Genomic DNA, 18817 nt, shown 5'->3' with positions numbered 1-18817 from the left:
TCGTATTAAAACATCCACAGATCCTGTGGGTTACACTGTGTTACCATGGCAATGCTACAATATGCAAGAAATATGCAAGAAGTCTAACTTGGCCTGACCCATCAGGATTGAGAAGTTTATTGGCTCACAGATAGGTCCGCTTTCTTTTGATGCTTTATGGAAATGAAGGTGAAGCGTACATTTTAATCAGAAAGGCTGCGTTTCTTCTTTGTGCCTACTTTACCCTTTACCCTTGTCCATCATCATCAGCCAATCACAGCCGGCCGCCTTTGCATCTCAAGCAATTCAAATGCACTCTTTATCCTCTCCTCCTTCCTGACGTACGGCAGCAAGTAATCTGTGTACAGATATGTCTGTGTGTCTTATTCAGCTTCTGGTGGCACAAGCATCGGGAGCTGAATAAGTTGTAACCCCTAATGTTGCTCAGTCTGCCCCATTGATGGTGAATCTGCTGCTACTGTGTCTGCATTGAACTGATTTTAAAATGGATTTGAAGTGTATTATTATTATGTTTCATCATACTTGCTGTGTGTGTGAGCCAAAGGCAAATTGCTGCCATTATTGCGCTTGGTTGACAATACCGTTTTACTACAACTTCCTATTTTACTACAAATAAGTACAATTTTCCTGAAATAACTATATTTGCTTTTGATTTTAGTTGGCAAGTAAAGAAAAAAAATCTGCCAGTAGAACAAGGTTGCTTACATCTCATTGCACTTAAATTAAGATAATAAATCCATTTTCTTTCATATATATATATATATATATATATATATATGTCTATGCCACACCGCAAAACACTTCACCCAATAAATAGACTAAAATACAAGCATTTATCATATCACCCACATATTTATTACAAACAAACTTGTGTGTTTGCTGTCACGCAGTGTGCCTTTAAGAACAAAAAAAACTTACCCCAAAGGCAGATTTTTCACTACTAAATGAATTACTGTAATATCCTTAATTTGAGTTTTTGTTTTGTTTTAGATGCTACATTTTGGAGTGCGTCTTCATTGTTTAATTAGTCTTCATAAAGACCTATATTTGCGGATTGTTCTTTACAAACTTGACACTAAGGTCATTCTTCATTTCCCTCTCCACAATCTATCAAAATAGCAAGGCAAGGCAAGGCAAGGCAAGGCAACTTTATTTATACCGCGCATTTCGTACACAAGGCAACTCAATGCGGAGAAATGTGCATTCCTGGAAAGGTCTGTGTGAAAAAGCAGTGTGGAGAAGTGGCTGATCAGCTCCTTCACAGCGAGTCAGCATCGTTGCAGACTAAACAGGTATGTGTGTTCACCGGAGAGCAGCCCCACGTGCAACACGCACCAAACAACTTCAGTTCCACATTTATTTAGAGGAGTCAAAGGTTGAAATGAAGCTTCTGCGCAAATTCAACCTGGAAGACCTACCTGCAGCCGTCATTATCCAATCATCCAATCATGGCCCCATCTCGAGCCGCACCTTCTCGTCAGGCAATCACAGCAGTTGCTCATCCTCCTTCAGCCATTCATCGCACAAGATCCCCCCTTCTTAAACTCCCCGGTCAATCACTCGGCCGTTTCCCAGCTGTGCTGCGACCCTCCTCCGCCTGGCCTCTCCTCGGCTCTGCTCGTCATGACAACTGACCGCCCCGGGCTCTTCCTACCACCACCAGTGTCCGTGCTCCAGGGGAAGATTTTAGCTATAATCCATCATCGCCATGTATTCCAAATTGTCAATGCAATCTTCTGCCGGGATCAGAGCCTCAATCTTGAGCCATGAATTTGGTCATGAAAAAACATAGTGGCTACAAGACCTGATATGATTTTATTGGGGGTGGAAAGCCCTCACTTGCGACTTTAAAGAAGCTGTCATGGTAAAGGGGCATCTCTGTTCCATGAGAAGAAGGAAAGCCCGTCTGAAAGCCTCAGCTCCAAGTGATCTACTGCAGGACCTTCTGTTGGCGCCTTCGTAGAGGAATTAGTGGATGAGCGCGCGAAACCACTCAACCAAAGGCTTCCCATGATGAACAACCTCAGAATGGAAATTATCTTTACGAAATTCATTCATAGGGCGGCATTCGCAGTCATTCCTCCTTCCTTGCTTTACCCGTGTCCCCGTAGACATCCAGACACTGATGCATGATGGGATACCCAAACCTGTGCCAGCTTTCACTTTGATTGTTTGGCCACAGAACACACAATATCACCATCATCCATTCCTACAGGTCTGGGAACTTCTAACTGCTTCCAGCTACACTCTAAAGCTCACTTGCGCCTTATTTCTGGCTTGGGAACTGAATTGAGGTCCCTCGAGGGATGTGGGAAAAAATATGCTCAAACAAGCTGTCTTTTCTTGCAGTCTACCTGTAGGAGCATAGCTACCTAGCCTGGGGACAGATTAGGGCTTACGCACCGGCTAAAGCCCACACTGTATCTTTTGTGTTGTATCCTTGCTCTTGCCCGGAGTCGGTTCTCAAGGACTCCCGGATAGCTTAGCCCTCCCCAGGCGGCGAAGCGTGCACCGGTAATGGCCCGAGCAATCAATGAGCTGATCCCGCCGCATTATTCCGTGCTCGAGGTTGTTTTTTTAGGGAGCAATAGAGGGCCGTGGTTTCTCACGCAGGGGAAGAGAAAAAGGGTGTTTACATTTGGCGTTGCCGGCATGGATATCTTTAAGCACACAGACAGCCGAGATATGAGCGCCGCTGACCTGCTGCCGAGAGATACCGCTCCAAGTCCGAGGTTTCAAAGTCGCACGTGGAGTGAAGGAGAGGATGGAGAAAACGAGCTGAGAGGAAATCAATGGGTGTAGCGAGTGGATATAGGATCGCAAACATTATTGTGTAACAGGAGAGAGCTGTATGAAACGGAATCTACTGCACTTTGGTATCGACTCCGCCATTTTAACTATTGATTCTGAGAGTTATTTTTGCCTTAAAAACAAAATTAAATATTTAAAAGTCATATATCATGCAGTGACGGCGGCCTCTAGACCAGGGGTTCCCAATGATTTCAAGACAATATTTTGTTTGACGGCACACTGCGAAACATTTTGATAATACTTTGCCAGCAATACAAACCAGGCCCCTACTGACCAACTACACAGAGAACATGCTGTTTTTGCAGTAGGTGATCAAAGAATGGATTTTAATGGGAACCCAAACTGTTTATATCTCATATTTGGCTGCCTTTACTCAACATTTCCATGGAGACGAACTGGAGACGTTCCCACTCCCAGTAAAGTTAGTCAGGTCTTAGAAGAGATGAGTAGTAGTATTTTTCAATGATAATGTCATAATATAATAAAATAATAACAATGTTTTTTGTTTCATTCTTTTTATTGTGTGAAATGCTATGCAGTGCTGCTTTAACTTTTTAAATATTGTTGATTAAAAACTGTATATATTAGTGAAGTCAAAATATAGCGACCAAATAAACATAACGGAAATAAATATAACAAAATCAACTATTTATAGCCTCCTTCTTCCTAAAGCTTGAAGCAGTACTAAGTAACTCGTGCCCCTAGAGGCCATAAGCGCCACTGCAGGAGTCGTAGCATGTTGCGTTTTTTTTACTCCTTAATTGTCCGTGAGAGTAAATACCACGCTGACAGAAAAGACAAAGGGAGAGAGGGATATTGTACATCCAATTACACAATGGAGTTTTTTTTTCACTCAAACTCAGCTTCTTCTTGGTGATTCTGTTAGTGTGTACTGGTGCTGCGGGCAAAGGGATTTATTAAGGTAAACAAGTTACTTAGTACTGATTTAATATGAATGTGGGCAGGCTCCAGAAGTTCTTTGGTCTAATGGACTTTCCATTGAAACTTTTTTGCCCTTCTTTATTGAAATTATTGATACACAGGTACACAGGCTTGTCATTGTTACCCCCACGTAAATGTCTTAACACTCACAACATCGTCAACATTTTTCTTCCCTTTTGCAACTCTTATCTTTTCTAAATATAGGAGCCGAACTGCTAGCGTAAACGAGCTTCAGTTAGCCACCCTTCCTTAGTACACTCTTAATCTACAGCCTACGCATTAAAACACAGATTTTTGATGCTTTACGCCTACAATTATTACACGTTTATATATTCACTTTATGCAGTGGGGGGTCCCAAGTCGTTGGTTTAAAGGTTTGCATCTGACCTGAGAAGCCTTCCCCATTCAGGTCCTAACCCCAGATCACTGATCCAGACGCCAAGAAAGATCGTTTTTTCAAGATCATCCCCTTTCATCATAGCACCTAAGTTTATCCAAACAATAAACCAGACATAGCAGCACACTACTCTATGTCTTCAAATGCGATTTATTGCATTCTAACTTTTGTGCCGTCGCCTCATGTTGCTCCATACTTTGGTGGAGCTTGTGAACATGTTTTTTTGTGCTAGTTTCCGCAATGTACAAGGCTTATACAGAGAGAATGAAACAACAGAGGTTTGGAGAGCTGTCAACCCACACGGCAGCCGACACAGGCAGCCGCAGACCCGCTTTCATCAGGAACTAAAACAACTACAGCCCATTTTATCAAGCCAGGAGTGGATTTGGCAAAAATATGAAAGGTCTGGAAGCCTGCAGAATAGGGTTAATGTGCTACCTGAAGGTAGGTCCGTAACAACAAAAACGTTTGAAATATAACAAGGTGGGATAATATTGAGAAAATCTACATAATTGAAGACCATTTTTTCAAACAAAAACTGTAACCCTGAAGCATTCAAATGAGATAAAAGCATTGCTCTATATCCATTTAACCAATGAGATGATAAATGATCTTTTGCGTCCATAATGCATGACTCAAATGGGCTTATAAGAGTAAAAGGTTAGCTTAGCATGTGACGTATATGCTATGGTATGAGATTTAGAATGTGACCTACCCGCCAGCCCGCACGTGTGGGTGCACTCGGACCAGGTCGACCACTCCGACAGCTGGCAGTTCACCGGACACTCTACCACACAGGACGCGTTCATGGACCACTTTCTCTCCAGACCCAACTGCAAAACCAAGATACAGTACCAACGTGAGAATCAATGCAATACAATACCAGATTTCTCCACTGTAGAAAGGTTTTCAAACAGTTGAGTTCAAGTTAGCTGTAACATTCAAGTTATAGCTATACTTTTTAATCTTCAATTCTTAAACAGGCCAGTGCAGATGACGACATTTGACCACTTTCCTATAATGAACCAATGAAAAAAGTTACATTTTTGAATAACTAGGTTTAATTGTTGGATTTTAACATTTAAATCTTAGTCACGTCACCTCTTTGCAGAACTTGAGGTCCACAGACTTGCTGTCGCTCCGGACGCAGTCCAGCATCCGGGTTTTGATTCCGCTCCCGCAAACGGCTCGGTCGCTCAGCTGGCACGTGCTCCAGTCTGCAGCAGAGGGGGGGAACCACAGATTGAGAAACCCTGCTCTCTGTCACAGTGTTTGTCAATGATTTCATTACTTGAGTAAAAGTGCAGACACTATGAAATCAGTAAAAGTTACTCAAATTATTACTCAAATGAAAGTACAGAAGTATTTGCTGTTGACAATACTTAATACAATAAGTATTCAAAGTCGAAAGTGCAAATCGATTTCATTAATAGGTATGAAAAATAACTTCAAAAACATGTAAATTGCACCCGAATTCAAATTCTGTATGGCAACACGCCGGGGACAAACATTTTTCCTTGTGGAGAGTCAGTGCCATTTGACAGTACATCCCACACAGCGCCCACTACTGTTCTGGGGCCTCATTTATCAAACTGTGCGTGAGACTCTGACTTTGAAAGTGCGTAGGAAAGTAACAAAAAAAATCATACGCAAAGTTTGTTTCCGATCTATAAAACCCTGCGTATGCGCCGGTACGCACACCTGACCGCAATCTTTCCGTCGCTGATTCCACCTGGAGCAGAAAGCTGCCGACCTCACGCCACGCCCTCTGCCCGCCTCCATTTGACCATAAAAGGCAATGCAAAGTGACTTATGAATGAGATTTCCCTAAACATGAGGCGATAATGAGTGGGTTTTACCGAAGGCGAGGTGCAGAGAGGGAGGGGCTGATGCTGCTGCAGCTCGGGCAGAGACGACACGGGCTCGAGGAGATTTACTGAAGAGTGAACTCTGCTTCTCTGATCACACGTATTGGCATCTTTCTACATATACATATCAATAAAACTTTTCAAAACAAATGTTTACAACGTAAAGAAGAGCCTTAAGTGTCGTCTACACTGCGTTCCAAATTATTATGCAAATGACATTTTTCTAAGATTTTCTAAATTGTAACTCAAATGAGAGTCAGCATAATTTTCAAGTCTTTACCTGGTAGAGGATCATTTAAATGTGGTGGAAAAAATTTCCTAGTGATAACAGTATTTTTTTCAAAAATAAATATAGTAAAAACCTCAAAATCCACTGTTCCAAGTTATTATGCAACTCATCGTTTCAATACATTTTAAAGCTCGTAATTAACTGAAAATGGTCATTTGTTGTATTTGTAGCATTAGGAGATCATACTTACTGAAATCAAAAGCTATTTCAATCAAAAAAATATTAACAGGTCAAGTTATATTTTAACATAGGAGCCCTTGTGTGATAGCAGCTTCAAAATTCTTAAATCCATTAAAATTGTGAGTTTTTGGACAGTTTCTGCTTGGATTTCTTTGCAGGATATTAGAATAGCCTCCCAGAGCTGCTGTTTGGATGAAAACTGCCTCCCACCCTCATAGAAGTTTTTTTTGTTGAGGCTCCAAAGGTTCTCAATAGGGTTGAAGTCAGGGGAGGAGGGGGTCCACATCATGAGTCTCTCTCCTTTTATGCCCATAGCAGCCAGTGATGCAGAGGTATTGTTTACTGCAGGACATGGTGCGTTGTCATGCATGAAGAGGATTTCGTTAGGGAAAGCACGGCTCTTCTTTTTGTAGCATAGAAGACAGTTGTCAGTCAGAAACTCCACATATTTTTCAAAGGTCATTTTCACACCTTCAGGGAGCCTAAAATGGCCTAAAGGGGCCGACCAGCTCTCTCACCATGATTCTGGCCCATTACATGACTCCTCTACCTCTTTACTGACGTCACAGCCTTGTTGGGACATTGTGGCCATTCACCAACCATCCACTACTCCATTGAGTTGACCATCCAGGGCTATACGGCCTCATCAGTGAACAAGACTGTTTGAAAATGAGTCCTCATGTATTTCTGAGCCACTGCAGCCGTTTCTGTTCATCAGCATTCAATTAACCATTTAGGGGAGGCCCGGATAGAAGGTTTTTGCACAACTGCAGCCTCTGGAGGGTCCTACACCTTGATGTTTGGGGGACTCCAGAGGCACCAGCAGCTTCAAATACCTGTATGCTGCTTTGTAGCATCTGTTCTCATAATCTGATGTGTTTGTCTGGCAGAAACCGTCCATATTATGCCTTTATCGGCACAAAACGCAGTGTGCTCTGAATCATCCACAAATCTCTTATCTGTATGATGATTACGCCTAATATTTCATGAAATATCGAAGGTTTTCATACCTAGACCAAGGCATTCAACTATTTCACACTTTTCATCAGCAGAAATACCCTTTTTCTTTCCCATATTGCTTGAAAATGATGATCTGCATAATAAAGTGGAACACCCTTTTTCAGTAGTTTTTCCCTTAACTGGGCTTAACCTGACAACTAATCATCCCAGATCTCTGAGATTAATGTCAGTGATTCATAGAGCCCCAAGACACGATACCATCCATGAGTTTCATTATTATTGCTTTTTTTTTAACCTTTTTGACACAAAAATCCAATTTGCATAATAATTTGGAACGCAGTGTAGACTTGCCAAAAGCAAGATTTGGATTTGCCAATAAAACACGATAAACTGTGGAGCATTTCAGTCAAACTCCAAACGGCACACGCTGTACATTAGGTCATGTTCTGTGTAGGATGAAGCAGCGGTTCGGTCCGGGTGGAGTGAGTGAGGAGAGGTCAGTGTCCGGGTGGTGTGAGTGAGTGAGTGAGTGAGGAGAGGTCAGTGTCCGGGTGGTGTGAGTGAGGTGAGGTCAGTGGTGGTGTCTCAGGACGGCGCGCGCAGTGGAGCCGCGGTGCCGGTGCGCACTGCGTAAAGACGCCTCGTCTGAAGGGCATGTGACCCGAGCTTTGGACCTAAACCCAGTTGGTCAGACTTATGTCCAGAGATGACTCAAAGCACAGGACAACGGGGTCATTCCTGCTTCCCGTTTAAAAGGCTTTAGCGCCAGCGCGCATACGTGCACGGGTACGAGCGTGCACGTATGTGCGCACCAATATTCACAAACATCGTGATAAGTTGCTTATTTCATTCTAATCTTTGTCATTGCTGAAGAAAGTCTATTCAAACCATTTCAAACCAAACCAAACGACACCTGACTTCCTCAAACCAGTCATGTCTCTGCTCTCCCGTCTCTCAGCAGTGTTTCTGAAAAGTGCGTACCTCGTACGGCAGCTATTTAGTTTGCGTGGAGCAGCGCAATGTTTCACGTTCAGTTTGTTTTCTATAAATACCAACTTTGGCGCAGAGGAGCGGCTACGCAAAGTTTTGGCCTCATTTTGTGCGCAGCAAGCTTGATAAATGAGGCCCCTGGAGTGTACATATATGGCTTCTAATAGAAACACATGGCCAAATGTACTTTTTTAGAAATGTAGGGGAATAGAAAGTATTGAATTTATTTTTCATATGAAGTGGAGTGAAAGTCAGTAGAAGTTCAGTAAATGTACTTTGTTACACGGTTACATTTCGCAACAAAGTATTGAATGTACTTTGTTACTGGACATATAACACTATTTTTCGTGCTTATGAGTGAATGATAAAAAGTGCTTTGTTTTATAATAGATGAATCAACACTAATGATTTACAAATAAATGTGTTACAAATGCTGAAGAGTGTCACTACTACTTTTAAACAGGCACGTGTCCGACCTGTGATGTTGTAGGAGTAGTGGAAGCAGTTGGTATTGTGTTTGCAGGGCTCCGTTTCAGTGGTGGGGGGGCACTCTTTCCCCTCCCCGGGCTGACGCAGGGGGTAGGCACTTCGCTGTCTGGTGCTGTTACTGTTACAGGGCTGAAAATGGAAAAAAAACACAAAAAATGTTGTTTATTCACACATTTCCAGAGAAACAATCCCAGTGGAAGGAGATTTATTTTTTTTGGTCCTATGACGCAGTGGGGTTAGAAAAAGGATAGTGAAGTTACTGCAAAAACTTATCTAACATGTAAGTCATGAACAGATAAATATAGCTGTAGTTTTCCATCTGCTCTTGAATACATCAGCTTGAAAATGGCTGAGAACTCCTGGGTTTTTCATTATAATTCATTTGGAATTGCCATGATTGCTCTGTATTGTACATTTGCCTTGTAGATTAAACATATTTTCCTGTTCAAATAAAGATAAATGAACGAACATTTTATGCTTTCTCCAGAACTAAGCCAAAGAAGCTTACACTACTACTATGAAGTCTGACAAATATTTTTAATGCTGGGCAAACAAACACCTTCCCCGAGTGAGTTTTTTCATGAAGGAGCGTTGGTGTCTCTGGGCAAGTTTATAGCTAGCCAACATGGTTTTTAGCAAGCTGCCGTTAGCATGACCGTTAGCAAAGATGATGTTTGCAAATCCGGGACAATATTGTTTTTTTGGAACGAGATGACCTGCAACAGAACCTTTTATACTAATTAAGGCCATTAATAGTGAAAAATTTGGTGTTTCCAGCACTCAATATTTATACTTTATAATTTCAAAATGAGCATTCAAATCAAGTGATGGAAACACAGGTGCAGAGAGATACATAAAGCTGGATACACGATATCAGTATGTTATTGTAACAAAAAGGTTTAGGTACTAATGGTATCAACAAAATAAGAGTGTCGAAAGCAGGTACCGAAAAAAAAAAAAAAAAATCTTTATGAGACATTGTTTTGATGCTGTTGGTCCAGAGACAGCATTAAAGCAGTACTAAGTAACTAAGTAACTTTTCTTAGTCCCTCTGAGGGTAATACAAGTGTTAATGGGATTATTGGGGGGGTCTTTCATCTCCCCCTGGTGTCTCTGGCCAGAAAACCACAATTGCAACTTTCCTGCCTCCGGGTCGGAGTCACCAATACACACTAGTGGAATCACGAAGAAGAAGCTAACAGGCTAATAAAGGGCAAAGCTAACTGTGGGCTAGCACCACTTAAACAGTATTTACAGCCAAGTTGTGACAAAAATGATCTCCATTGTGTAATTGGATGTACAATATCCCTTTGCCTTTTCTGTCAGCGTAGTATTTACTTTCATGGACAATAAATGAGTAAAAAACACCTGCAGTGGTGCTTATGGCCTCCAGGGGCATGAGTTACTTAGTACTGCTTTAAAGGAAGTTACTTGGTTGCTTCAGCCCAAATAAATGATACAAATTTGAAAGAAATAGTCAATAGAACATTATTGTTCTGTTTCCTGGTTCTAGATTACAAATATTGTAGTATACAGTAGGTATCAAAAAAAGCATTGTTCAGGTATCCAAAACCAAGTAAGTACTGGTATTGAATAAAATGTATCTGTACCCAATGACAAACAGAGTGAGGTGGTGTCCACCTTGCAGGTGCCACCATTTTTCTTTAACCTGCGCACTCTCACACCGTTTGGACTTGGATAAAAAAGTATGATTTCTTTTTGTATTTTTATGCTAAATCACATTTTTCAGTTCAATCCTCAGTTTTGGGCTATCTCAGACTACACCCTGAAATAAATTTTAATTGATTCTCACTGGCTATTCTCGCCGGGCTCGAAAACGAATGAGTCAACTAAACCGCAGCATTACACGGCCCTTACATCAGCCGGTAACCTTTTGGTGATAGTCTAATTACATCTTTTTGGCAGTATCAGCGGTATGTCCCCCTCACCAGTGGGCAGGGGCTCCAGGCAGACCAGTCACTGAGCACACAGTCCTCCGGGCAGGGCAGACGGCTGTTCCTGGCACCCAGGGGCATCTCTTCGGGGTCGCACAGGTAATCCTCCACCTGCTCCGAGGGGCCGTCTATCGTGTTCAGCATGCACCTGCAAAACACGTGCCACAGATGAGATGGCATTTAGAAACATTCACACAGAAGCTTTTTGCACCAAATATTGGCGTTTAGAAATTCCAGGTAAAAAATAAATAAAACAAAAACTTTGCAACTTTAGAATCACAGCACGAATTCACCAATGACACCAGAGCGCAACTGATTCAGAATCTGCACGGAAATTCAATTATTAAGCATTACAATCTATTATTCAGCTACCGCTTCTCACCAAGTCACTCGATCTTGATTTCTTATTCATTCTATTTCACAAAGTTCTAAAGATGGCTGCTTGGTGGAGCGGTGTGGGAGTTGAGAGTTCTGTAAGAGTTTTCGTAATGGAGCTGATTTTTGGATTGTAAGTGGGCATCTCTTTGCCCCTGTCTTCATTAATGACAACAGCCCACTGGAGTTGTTTAAACCAATGAAGAATAAAAGTTTAATGTGTCTAAGAACTTGGGAGATAATGAGTTATTTAACATGGAGTTCAGATGTCGTTTTGCTTCGGATACCGCAAAAAATGTTCCTTAAGGTTAGACACATAAAACAATGGTAATGTATATGAAGTTTTATTTAACATTGATGTGTTCAGACACATATCCCACATATCCTTACCGGACTTTCCTGGTCTGCACTCCCTCTCCGCAGTTATCCTTCAGGTCCACGTTGCTGACCTTCCACACGCTCCAGGGCTCAGACACCCACACGTACTGGCCGCAGTCACTCAGGCAGGGCACCACCTCGTAGACCTGGGCCTATGGGGACAAGCACAATGGGACAAGACTTTGAGAAGGGGTTTCATGTGTGTGTTCTGTAAAATGAATAGACAGTGTCTGCTAACTCCTCCCCGTTTGCCATAATAACCACATTCGAAAGGGAATTCAAGGCCGATCTACAGACTCCTACCCAGCTCCGATCGAGCATGTTCCTAAAAAGGGCAAAAGGGTGAGATCTTCACAGTAGACTCAGCCCTTGTGGGGCGTGAAGTTCGGTCGTAGCCGTGCTCGTGCCATTAGCTTTGATGCTGATGGCGCCATCATTAGTATAGTATAGGAGCAAACCAGCCTGGTCCCTTCAACTACACCGAAACCAGCGTTATCACTGGAAGATTAGCTAGCTGTAGAAAGTTAAAAAAAATTAGGCACCAGGCTTTACAGTTGTCTAAAACGTGTCTAAAGTGCAATGCTTTCTAATGGAAAACTAGCTTGCTCTGCCACCCCTTAATGGAGATATTACAGCAATGGTGGGCTATGTTGGCCCCAGGTGTCGCGGTCATGGAGCAGAGCAACCAGGGGCCATTGTTTGGATCGACCTGAAAAAGTCAGTGGTCTGGTGCACAGGTCATAGTTGCATGCATACTCAAGCCTTTGTAATCAATGGCCTTAACATGTCCACAAGTGCACAAGTCCAAAACTAGAACCCACTGGATCATCTTAATTGACTTGGTCTTGAAATGAATAATCCCTGGATGCTGTAGTTGCCATTGTTTGATTGGTTTAATTCTGTTGCTGTTACCTTCGTTTGTACAACTTGAAAGTATTTTTTTGGGCTATACTGTGACACACACTGTAACACAATTTCTCTCGTGGATCCACAAAGCTCATAGCTCATATCTCCAACATCAAAGTGTACTCTACCAGGGAGCCCACCAGAGTTTGCTTCTAGTGAACAAACATGAACAAGAGTACACCCTAGAACTAAATATTTAATGTTCTCTACTACTCTCCCTTCACTTAGTTGGTTTCTCACCTGGTTGACGTGGTCCAGTTTGGGGCAGGGTCTCCCTCCGTTGTAGGGCTTTTCCCGGAGCCACTTGGAGCGCACTTTGACCCCGCTCCCGCAGGACTTACTGCAGCGCGACCAGTTGGACCACTCGCTCAGCTTGCAGTCCGATGGGCAGGGGATGATGCACGCCTCCTCGATGTATCCTGGAACACAAGGCAGGAGAGTAGATCCGATCAGTACTCAGGAAGTAAACCTTTTTAGTCGAAGAATTTGCACTTTCTGTTGAAGAATTACCATCTGCTTTTGATAAAAATGTTGGGTGGAACCAATAACAGTTGAAGTACAGTCAGTTGCTAAAAGATTGTAAGTTGCTGATGAAGTGAAACGTCTTGCATGCAAAAATAACAGCATGAGGACCCACGTGTAGTACAATGGAATCATTTGCAGTGGTTTAGGATAAGCATTAGCCAAACCACTGCAAATTTGTTAATGGTAGGATTAGCATTTGTGCCAAACCACTGCAAATTTGTTAATGGTAGGATTTGCATTTGTGGCAAACCACTGCAGATGTGTCAGTGTAAGAATTAGCATTAGCCACAAACCACTCCGAACTTGTCAATGGAAGAATTAGCATTAACCACAAAACACTGCAGATTTGTCAGGGGAAGGAATTACCATTTTAGTCACAAACCATGGCAAATTTGTCAGTCTAAGAATTCGCATTAGCCAAAAACCAATGCAAATTCTGAATAAATGAAGCCTTTTTGGTCGCTTGAAAATCACATTCAACTGGCAAAAAGCAAAAGCCAAGTTATTTACATATCTCAAGTTTATCGTTGCATTTGATAAACGGTTGCAGAAATGTGGTGAAGCACATCGATGGACAGTATATCCTTGCCTTGTAGATATGATAACCCATTTTCTTTCATAGGATCCAATTCACGCAGCATGCTCTGCACTTTAGCCAGCCCGATAGTGTAGAGCTTGGTGCTGTGAAAGGCATCTACTGTCTTATCAATCGAAGAAAAAATACTGCAGCATGTCATTCCTGAAAGGGTCGATGTTGTCTAAAGAGGGTACTTGAGAAACAAAAACCTTGGGATATAGAAAGTTTGCAGGACATACAACACAGAGAGAAAGCCCCACTGCAGGGAGCGGCGGCGGCGCGGCGCCCTTGTGGAGAAAGTCACTGGGGCTAAAAATACAACAGGCTGGACCACTGGAGGATTACTGTGTGCTATGGTAAGGTCACACTCAAAAGAGCTATCTGAAGTAAGTATTTTCGTGAGTTGCGCCTGGAGGGAATAGCCGAATACAGTGCAGCTTACACAGACATATTTTAACTGTTGCCTTCGACCTGATACCGTATGTGTGGCCATTATTACCACTATGTATGATGTATTGGGTTAATGTCCATATGCTGTACTCATTTTTGTCGAGCACAAATCTTCTCAATACACTGGGCTAGATTTACTATAGTTTGCAGCTGCGGCTAGAGAGTTCCCCAAGAGACTAAACTGAAATTTATACTTAAGGCGCGTAGGAGTCATAGCTGTACATGCCGTTCTGAATAACAACAGTCATGAGTTCATGAAAGTTTAAAAAGCTCCATACTTGTTTATTTATAAGATACGGGATTTTGACACTTAAAAAAGACTTTAAACAAAGACGTAGCATATTTTTCCTCAGTTCTCGCATGCCCCCATTACTAACTTATGAAACAAGTGCCCTGAGTAATCACCTCTTTTGCTGTGGCTACATTTGAATTATATGTATAGCTGAATATATTTTCTTTTCTGCCCAAAGAAACAGCACTCAAGTAGAAGTAAAAAGTGCTACATGATAAAACTACACCAAGAAGTACAGTTACTTCAAGTACATGTAGCTTAACATTACCGAGTGTGGAGTGAATAATAATAATCCCTTATGAAGCACTTTAGGCGACTTGTTTTCTACAAGTAGTCCGGTTTACCCCACCACGAAAAACATTTACAATAGGCCAGGATGAATGACTGTGTGAGTGGTTAATGGTGGTTGGAGGAGCCGATGGCGCAGATTGGCAGCCTCTGTCAGCCTATCCCAGAGGTGGCTGTGGTGTAGTTTATCACCACTGAGTATGGCGCCACCGTGGGCCAACCTGACCGGCATGTTTTTGGAGGTCGGGAAAACCGTAGCACCCGGAGGAAACCTGGCTGGCTGCCTTCGGTCAGTGCTCCTCTGATCCTCTGAAACAGTGCAGCGCCTCCTGTGTTTGTCCTGTTTCAGAGCGTGGTGTCCTGCACTGGTCAGCTCCTCCACCTGCTTCTTGTTCTTCCTCCTGCGCAGCTCCCTCCGCTCCATAACTGTTTTGTGGAGCGGAAGGGGGCCAAGGAGGAGAACCATATTCTCCTCGTTTGCCCCTTTTTGGTTTGCTCTGGCGCAGGGGTGTCAAACTCATTTGGGTCACGGGCTGAAATTCAGCTCCCGCGGCGGATCGTGGCCGCATAGAGAACATTTTTCCAATAAATGAATAATAATAATAAGCTGTGATTTGGTCAAAGCCCAAACTTGACTGTAACTTCATTAATAACAATGGCTTACACTTGTATTGCACTTTACAAGCCTGTGTCAGAAGTTTCTCAAAGTACTACATAATAGCCATATTCATTCACTCCATACTTGGTGGGGGCAAGCTGTTATTGAAGCCACAACCATCCTGGGGCAGACTGTCCATTTACCACGTGGCTATATCATGTGTTGTTCATATCCTGAGCCCTTATTATGTCAGTGCCCTCTGCTGAACACGTGTGGAAGTCTATCCATTTTTTTCATTTAATACCCCCTAGTGGCTAGAATGAGCATTCGGGTTATGCTCATTCTAGCGCCTGCTCTAAGCGCCTCTTTTGACGCTTCCACTGTCACATGTGAAAGCCAAGCCTAAAAATCACTTTTTTCCACTCCCTTCTCTGTATCCTTCCAGTTGCAGCCAGTGACCATTAGACAAACTCGCACATGACACTCTCAAAGTGCAAACAGTAAAACACCCCTCTGCCTCCTCCCGCTGCCGCTTTTGATGTGCAGGCAATAAGACGGTGTTAGCACGACAAGCGCTGTGATTCTTAATTCCCTTTACCAGCCTTTTGACTGGAGATAGTGCGGAATGCTAATGCCGCACCAGCACTGACAGATCTGGGCTAGTCTCCAGTCAGCGCAGTGGAGACGAGCGCGGGCTCAAATTGGCTGCTTTGATGAGTGGGGCCGAGCCGGTGAACGGCACGGGGAGGAAACCGCAGACAGATTTTGCTTTTCTGTATTTTTTTTTTTTCTTTTTTTCGCGCTGCAGAGCTACAAATGTCAGGAACAAGTCGGATCATTTTAGAACATGTCCAAAACGCGGCCGTCAATTGCAGTCAGTGTTTTTTTGAGCGGAAAGACAAATCGAATGCGTTTCAATGTCAGAGACAAATCGAGTGCTTTTCCCATGTGCTCGGCTATGTCATGTAATATTGTCTGAAATTATTTTACTATCTGTCTTTTTCGCTGAAACGGGAAAACTGATATGAATTTGAGCAAAATCAGCTTGAGCAATAGCCACCCAGAGGAGTTTTTGCTTGGCAGAAGTGGGCCCAAAACAATGCAAAAAATGTGTTTAATGCAGGAGAAAGTAATGCCCTCAACCGCAATGGGCTTTTTTTTAGAATGTGATGATGAAAGTCCATGCCTTCTACTGATACAAAACCCGTTTCCCCAAAAAAGCGGATTTCTTTGGTTGTCCTGGGTACCGTAGCCATCCAAGGAACTCACCGTGACTGTTGCAGCGGGACGTCTCCACTATGCGGTTGTCCTGGTCGTAGCAGCCCATGGCCTGGTAGCGGTACCCCTGCCCGCACTCCCGGATGTCCCCCTGGACCTTCATGCCCAGCTGGCCCTCCACGCGGCCCCCCTCCGGTAGGATGCAGTCGGACCAGTTCCCCACGGGCTGGGCGTTGTACTTGTTGCAGGGGCAGTACTGCGTCTCCGTGAGCGGGTACGCCTGGTGGTTCTTGCACTGCTCCCGCTTCTTACTCTTACCTGACAAAAAACATTAGCAACAAAGACTTAAGTCACTTTTTGCACAACTTATAGCTTAAAATATTGTGCCAAATTAATCCATCCCTATTTTCAAGAACGCAAAAGTGAAAAGAATTAGAGCCAAGGATAACAACTACAGCTGTTAGCTACATCTTTGTGCAATCTCTCATTCCTCTAATGTAGTAGATGTTTTCAAACTCATCAACTGGACAAAGTTATGTACAGTATTGGCAAGAAAAGCTTTGAAATGAGTGAAAGCTATTTGAGCTGTGAAATAATCAGATGAAGGAGTATGGACCATAGACTCTGGAAAACATGGACTAAGCCATATAATCAAGGAGTGAGTACCAGAGCTGGAGTCAGCAGGAACTGCAGAGTGAAACGGTGCAAAACTGCTCTGGGTCAGTCTGCGTTCTCAGTGAAAGGGACTCAGTTATGGAACGCTTTGCCACTGGAGTTAAAGTCCCAAATGGACCTGAGACTTTTCTCCCAAAGGCTGAAGCTGTGGCTGAAGAACAAACAAAAATGTGAGCACTGAACTGTGAGGCTGAACTTGGGATGGGAAGTGGTCAGATATGTCTTCTCTTCTTTCTTTTTATTGTTGTATTGTTTGATGCTTTTCACTGATTTTTCATCTTTCTGTTCTTTTATAAACCTTTTCAAAAGCCTAACCAGGGACGGAGGCTGCAAATTAGCCGATGGCTAGACGCCTTATGTACAGAACATCGGCCAACGAGTTGGCAATGTTTCCTTGTACTGTCCCTGTCAAATAAACAAATAAATAAATAAATAAATAAAATATGCAGTAGGAAATGGGCTCCAGAAGTTCTTTGGTCAAATCGAACACAACCTTGTCATTCTTACCTCAACGTGTTTGTCTTAACTTGTTCTGTGTTTGTTTTTCTTTCTTATTTTTTCTTTTCTTTTTATTTCCACCTTATTCTAAATACAGGAGCTGGCTCCAAAAAAGCAAGCCAAATTGCTAGCATAGAGGGGCTTCAGTTAGCCCATGCTGAACGCTTGTGAAATCCAGGCAAATATCAGAATAAAGGTGATGTTTTTTAGGTTTTATAGCCCTAAAGTAGCAAAACAGGCAGTACCTTTTTACATTGGGGATCCCAGATTGTTTGCGTGGCAGGTTTGGGGGTGTAGACACCAAATAAGTTTAGGAACCCCTATGCTAAAAGCACGGCATAACCACATATCGGCTTATTTGTATGGAAAACATGTAGTAGTGACTCAGTCCTGATTGGGCTGTATGTGAAAAGCCCCAAATAATCGCTGCGCCCACCACTGTGAATGTGAAAAATATCCTGTCCAAGGAATGCGTTGAGGTTTATTTTTCATCCATCTATGCATTTCATTAAGCCTTTTTGCCTGTGTCTGCTAAAACTTTCTATTGAAAAACTAACTTCATGAACAAAACTAAACCTCCAAGCTTTTTTTTATACAAGGTCATGGAAAAACCCATTTAATTGGAACTTTCAAAAGGAAGAAAACTTGGAAATGAATAGCATTTGTTTTTGGAATCACCCCCATGAATAGAAGCCTTTGTTTTTTCAACGCTGTCTCTTGTATTGACTACGAATGTAAAACACAAGCCATGACTCAAACAACTTATTTGGCTTTGCGAAACATGAGTGAGCGTAACGAATCAATACGCTCTTGTGGAATCGATCTGTGAGCACGCAGCCACCGAACGGAATTTACAGCGCAGGATAAATAGTCTGTGTTTTATTATGTTTCTGTAACAGCTTTATTGTTATGTTTACTGTTGGAGATATTGATGTCTCACAAGTCAAATCACACAAAATCTGACACGCTCCATTTCAATCTCCCAGCACCGTTGTTTTTTGCTTCAACAGTGGAGTCACCTTGAAATCTACCATGTTGGAAGCTGGTTTAGACCTGGTTTAGCCCCGAGTTAGTTCTGATTTAAATCGTCCAAAGGCTGTTTTAGACTTGATTGTTTTCAAATACTATCTACTACTCGTACTATCTAGTGGGCTGG

At 42.7% G+C, this 18817-nt stretch overlaps 1 protein-coding gene across 1 annotated transcript in view; it reads right to left on the bottom strand.

The window, feature by feature from the left end:
* Positions 1-18817, bottom strand: part of thsd7aa (thrombospondin, type I, domain containing 7Aa) — a 213304-nt gene that overhangs the window by 28873 nt on the left and 165614 nt on the right. Inside the window, exons 13-19 of the mRNA XM_079571198.1 lie at positions 16540-16806; positions 12781-12959; positions 11647-11786; positions 10876-11029; positions 8914-9055; positions 5252-5367; positions 4866-4983 (exon numbers count right to left, since the gene is read on the bottom strand). Coding sequence (XP_079427324.1) covers positions 4866-4983; positions 5252-5367; positions 8914-9055; positions 10876-11029; positions 11647-11786; positions 12781-12959; positions 16540-16806 — 1116 coding nt within the window. The remainder of the gene's footprint in view (positions 1-4865; positions 4984-5251; positions 5368-8913; positions 9056-10875; positions 11030-11646; positions 11787-12780; positions 12960-16539; positions 16807-18817) is intronic.

Source organism: Gobius niger, assembly GCF_951799975.1.
Source record: "Gobius niger genome assembly, chromosome: 14".
Classification (NCBI taxonomy): Eukaryota; Metazoa; Chordata; class Actinopteri; order Gobiiformes; family Gobiidae; genus Gobius; species Gobius niger.
The sequence above is the reverse complement of the archived record's forward strand: the minus strand, read 5'-3'. Positions and strand labels throughout refer to the sequence as shown.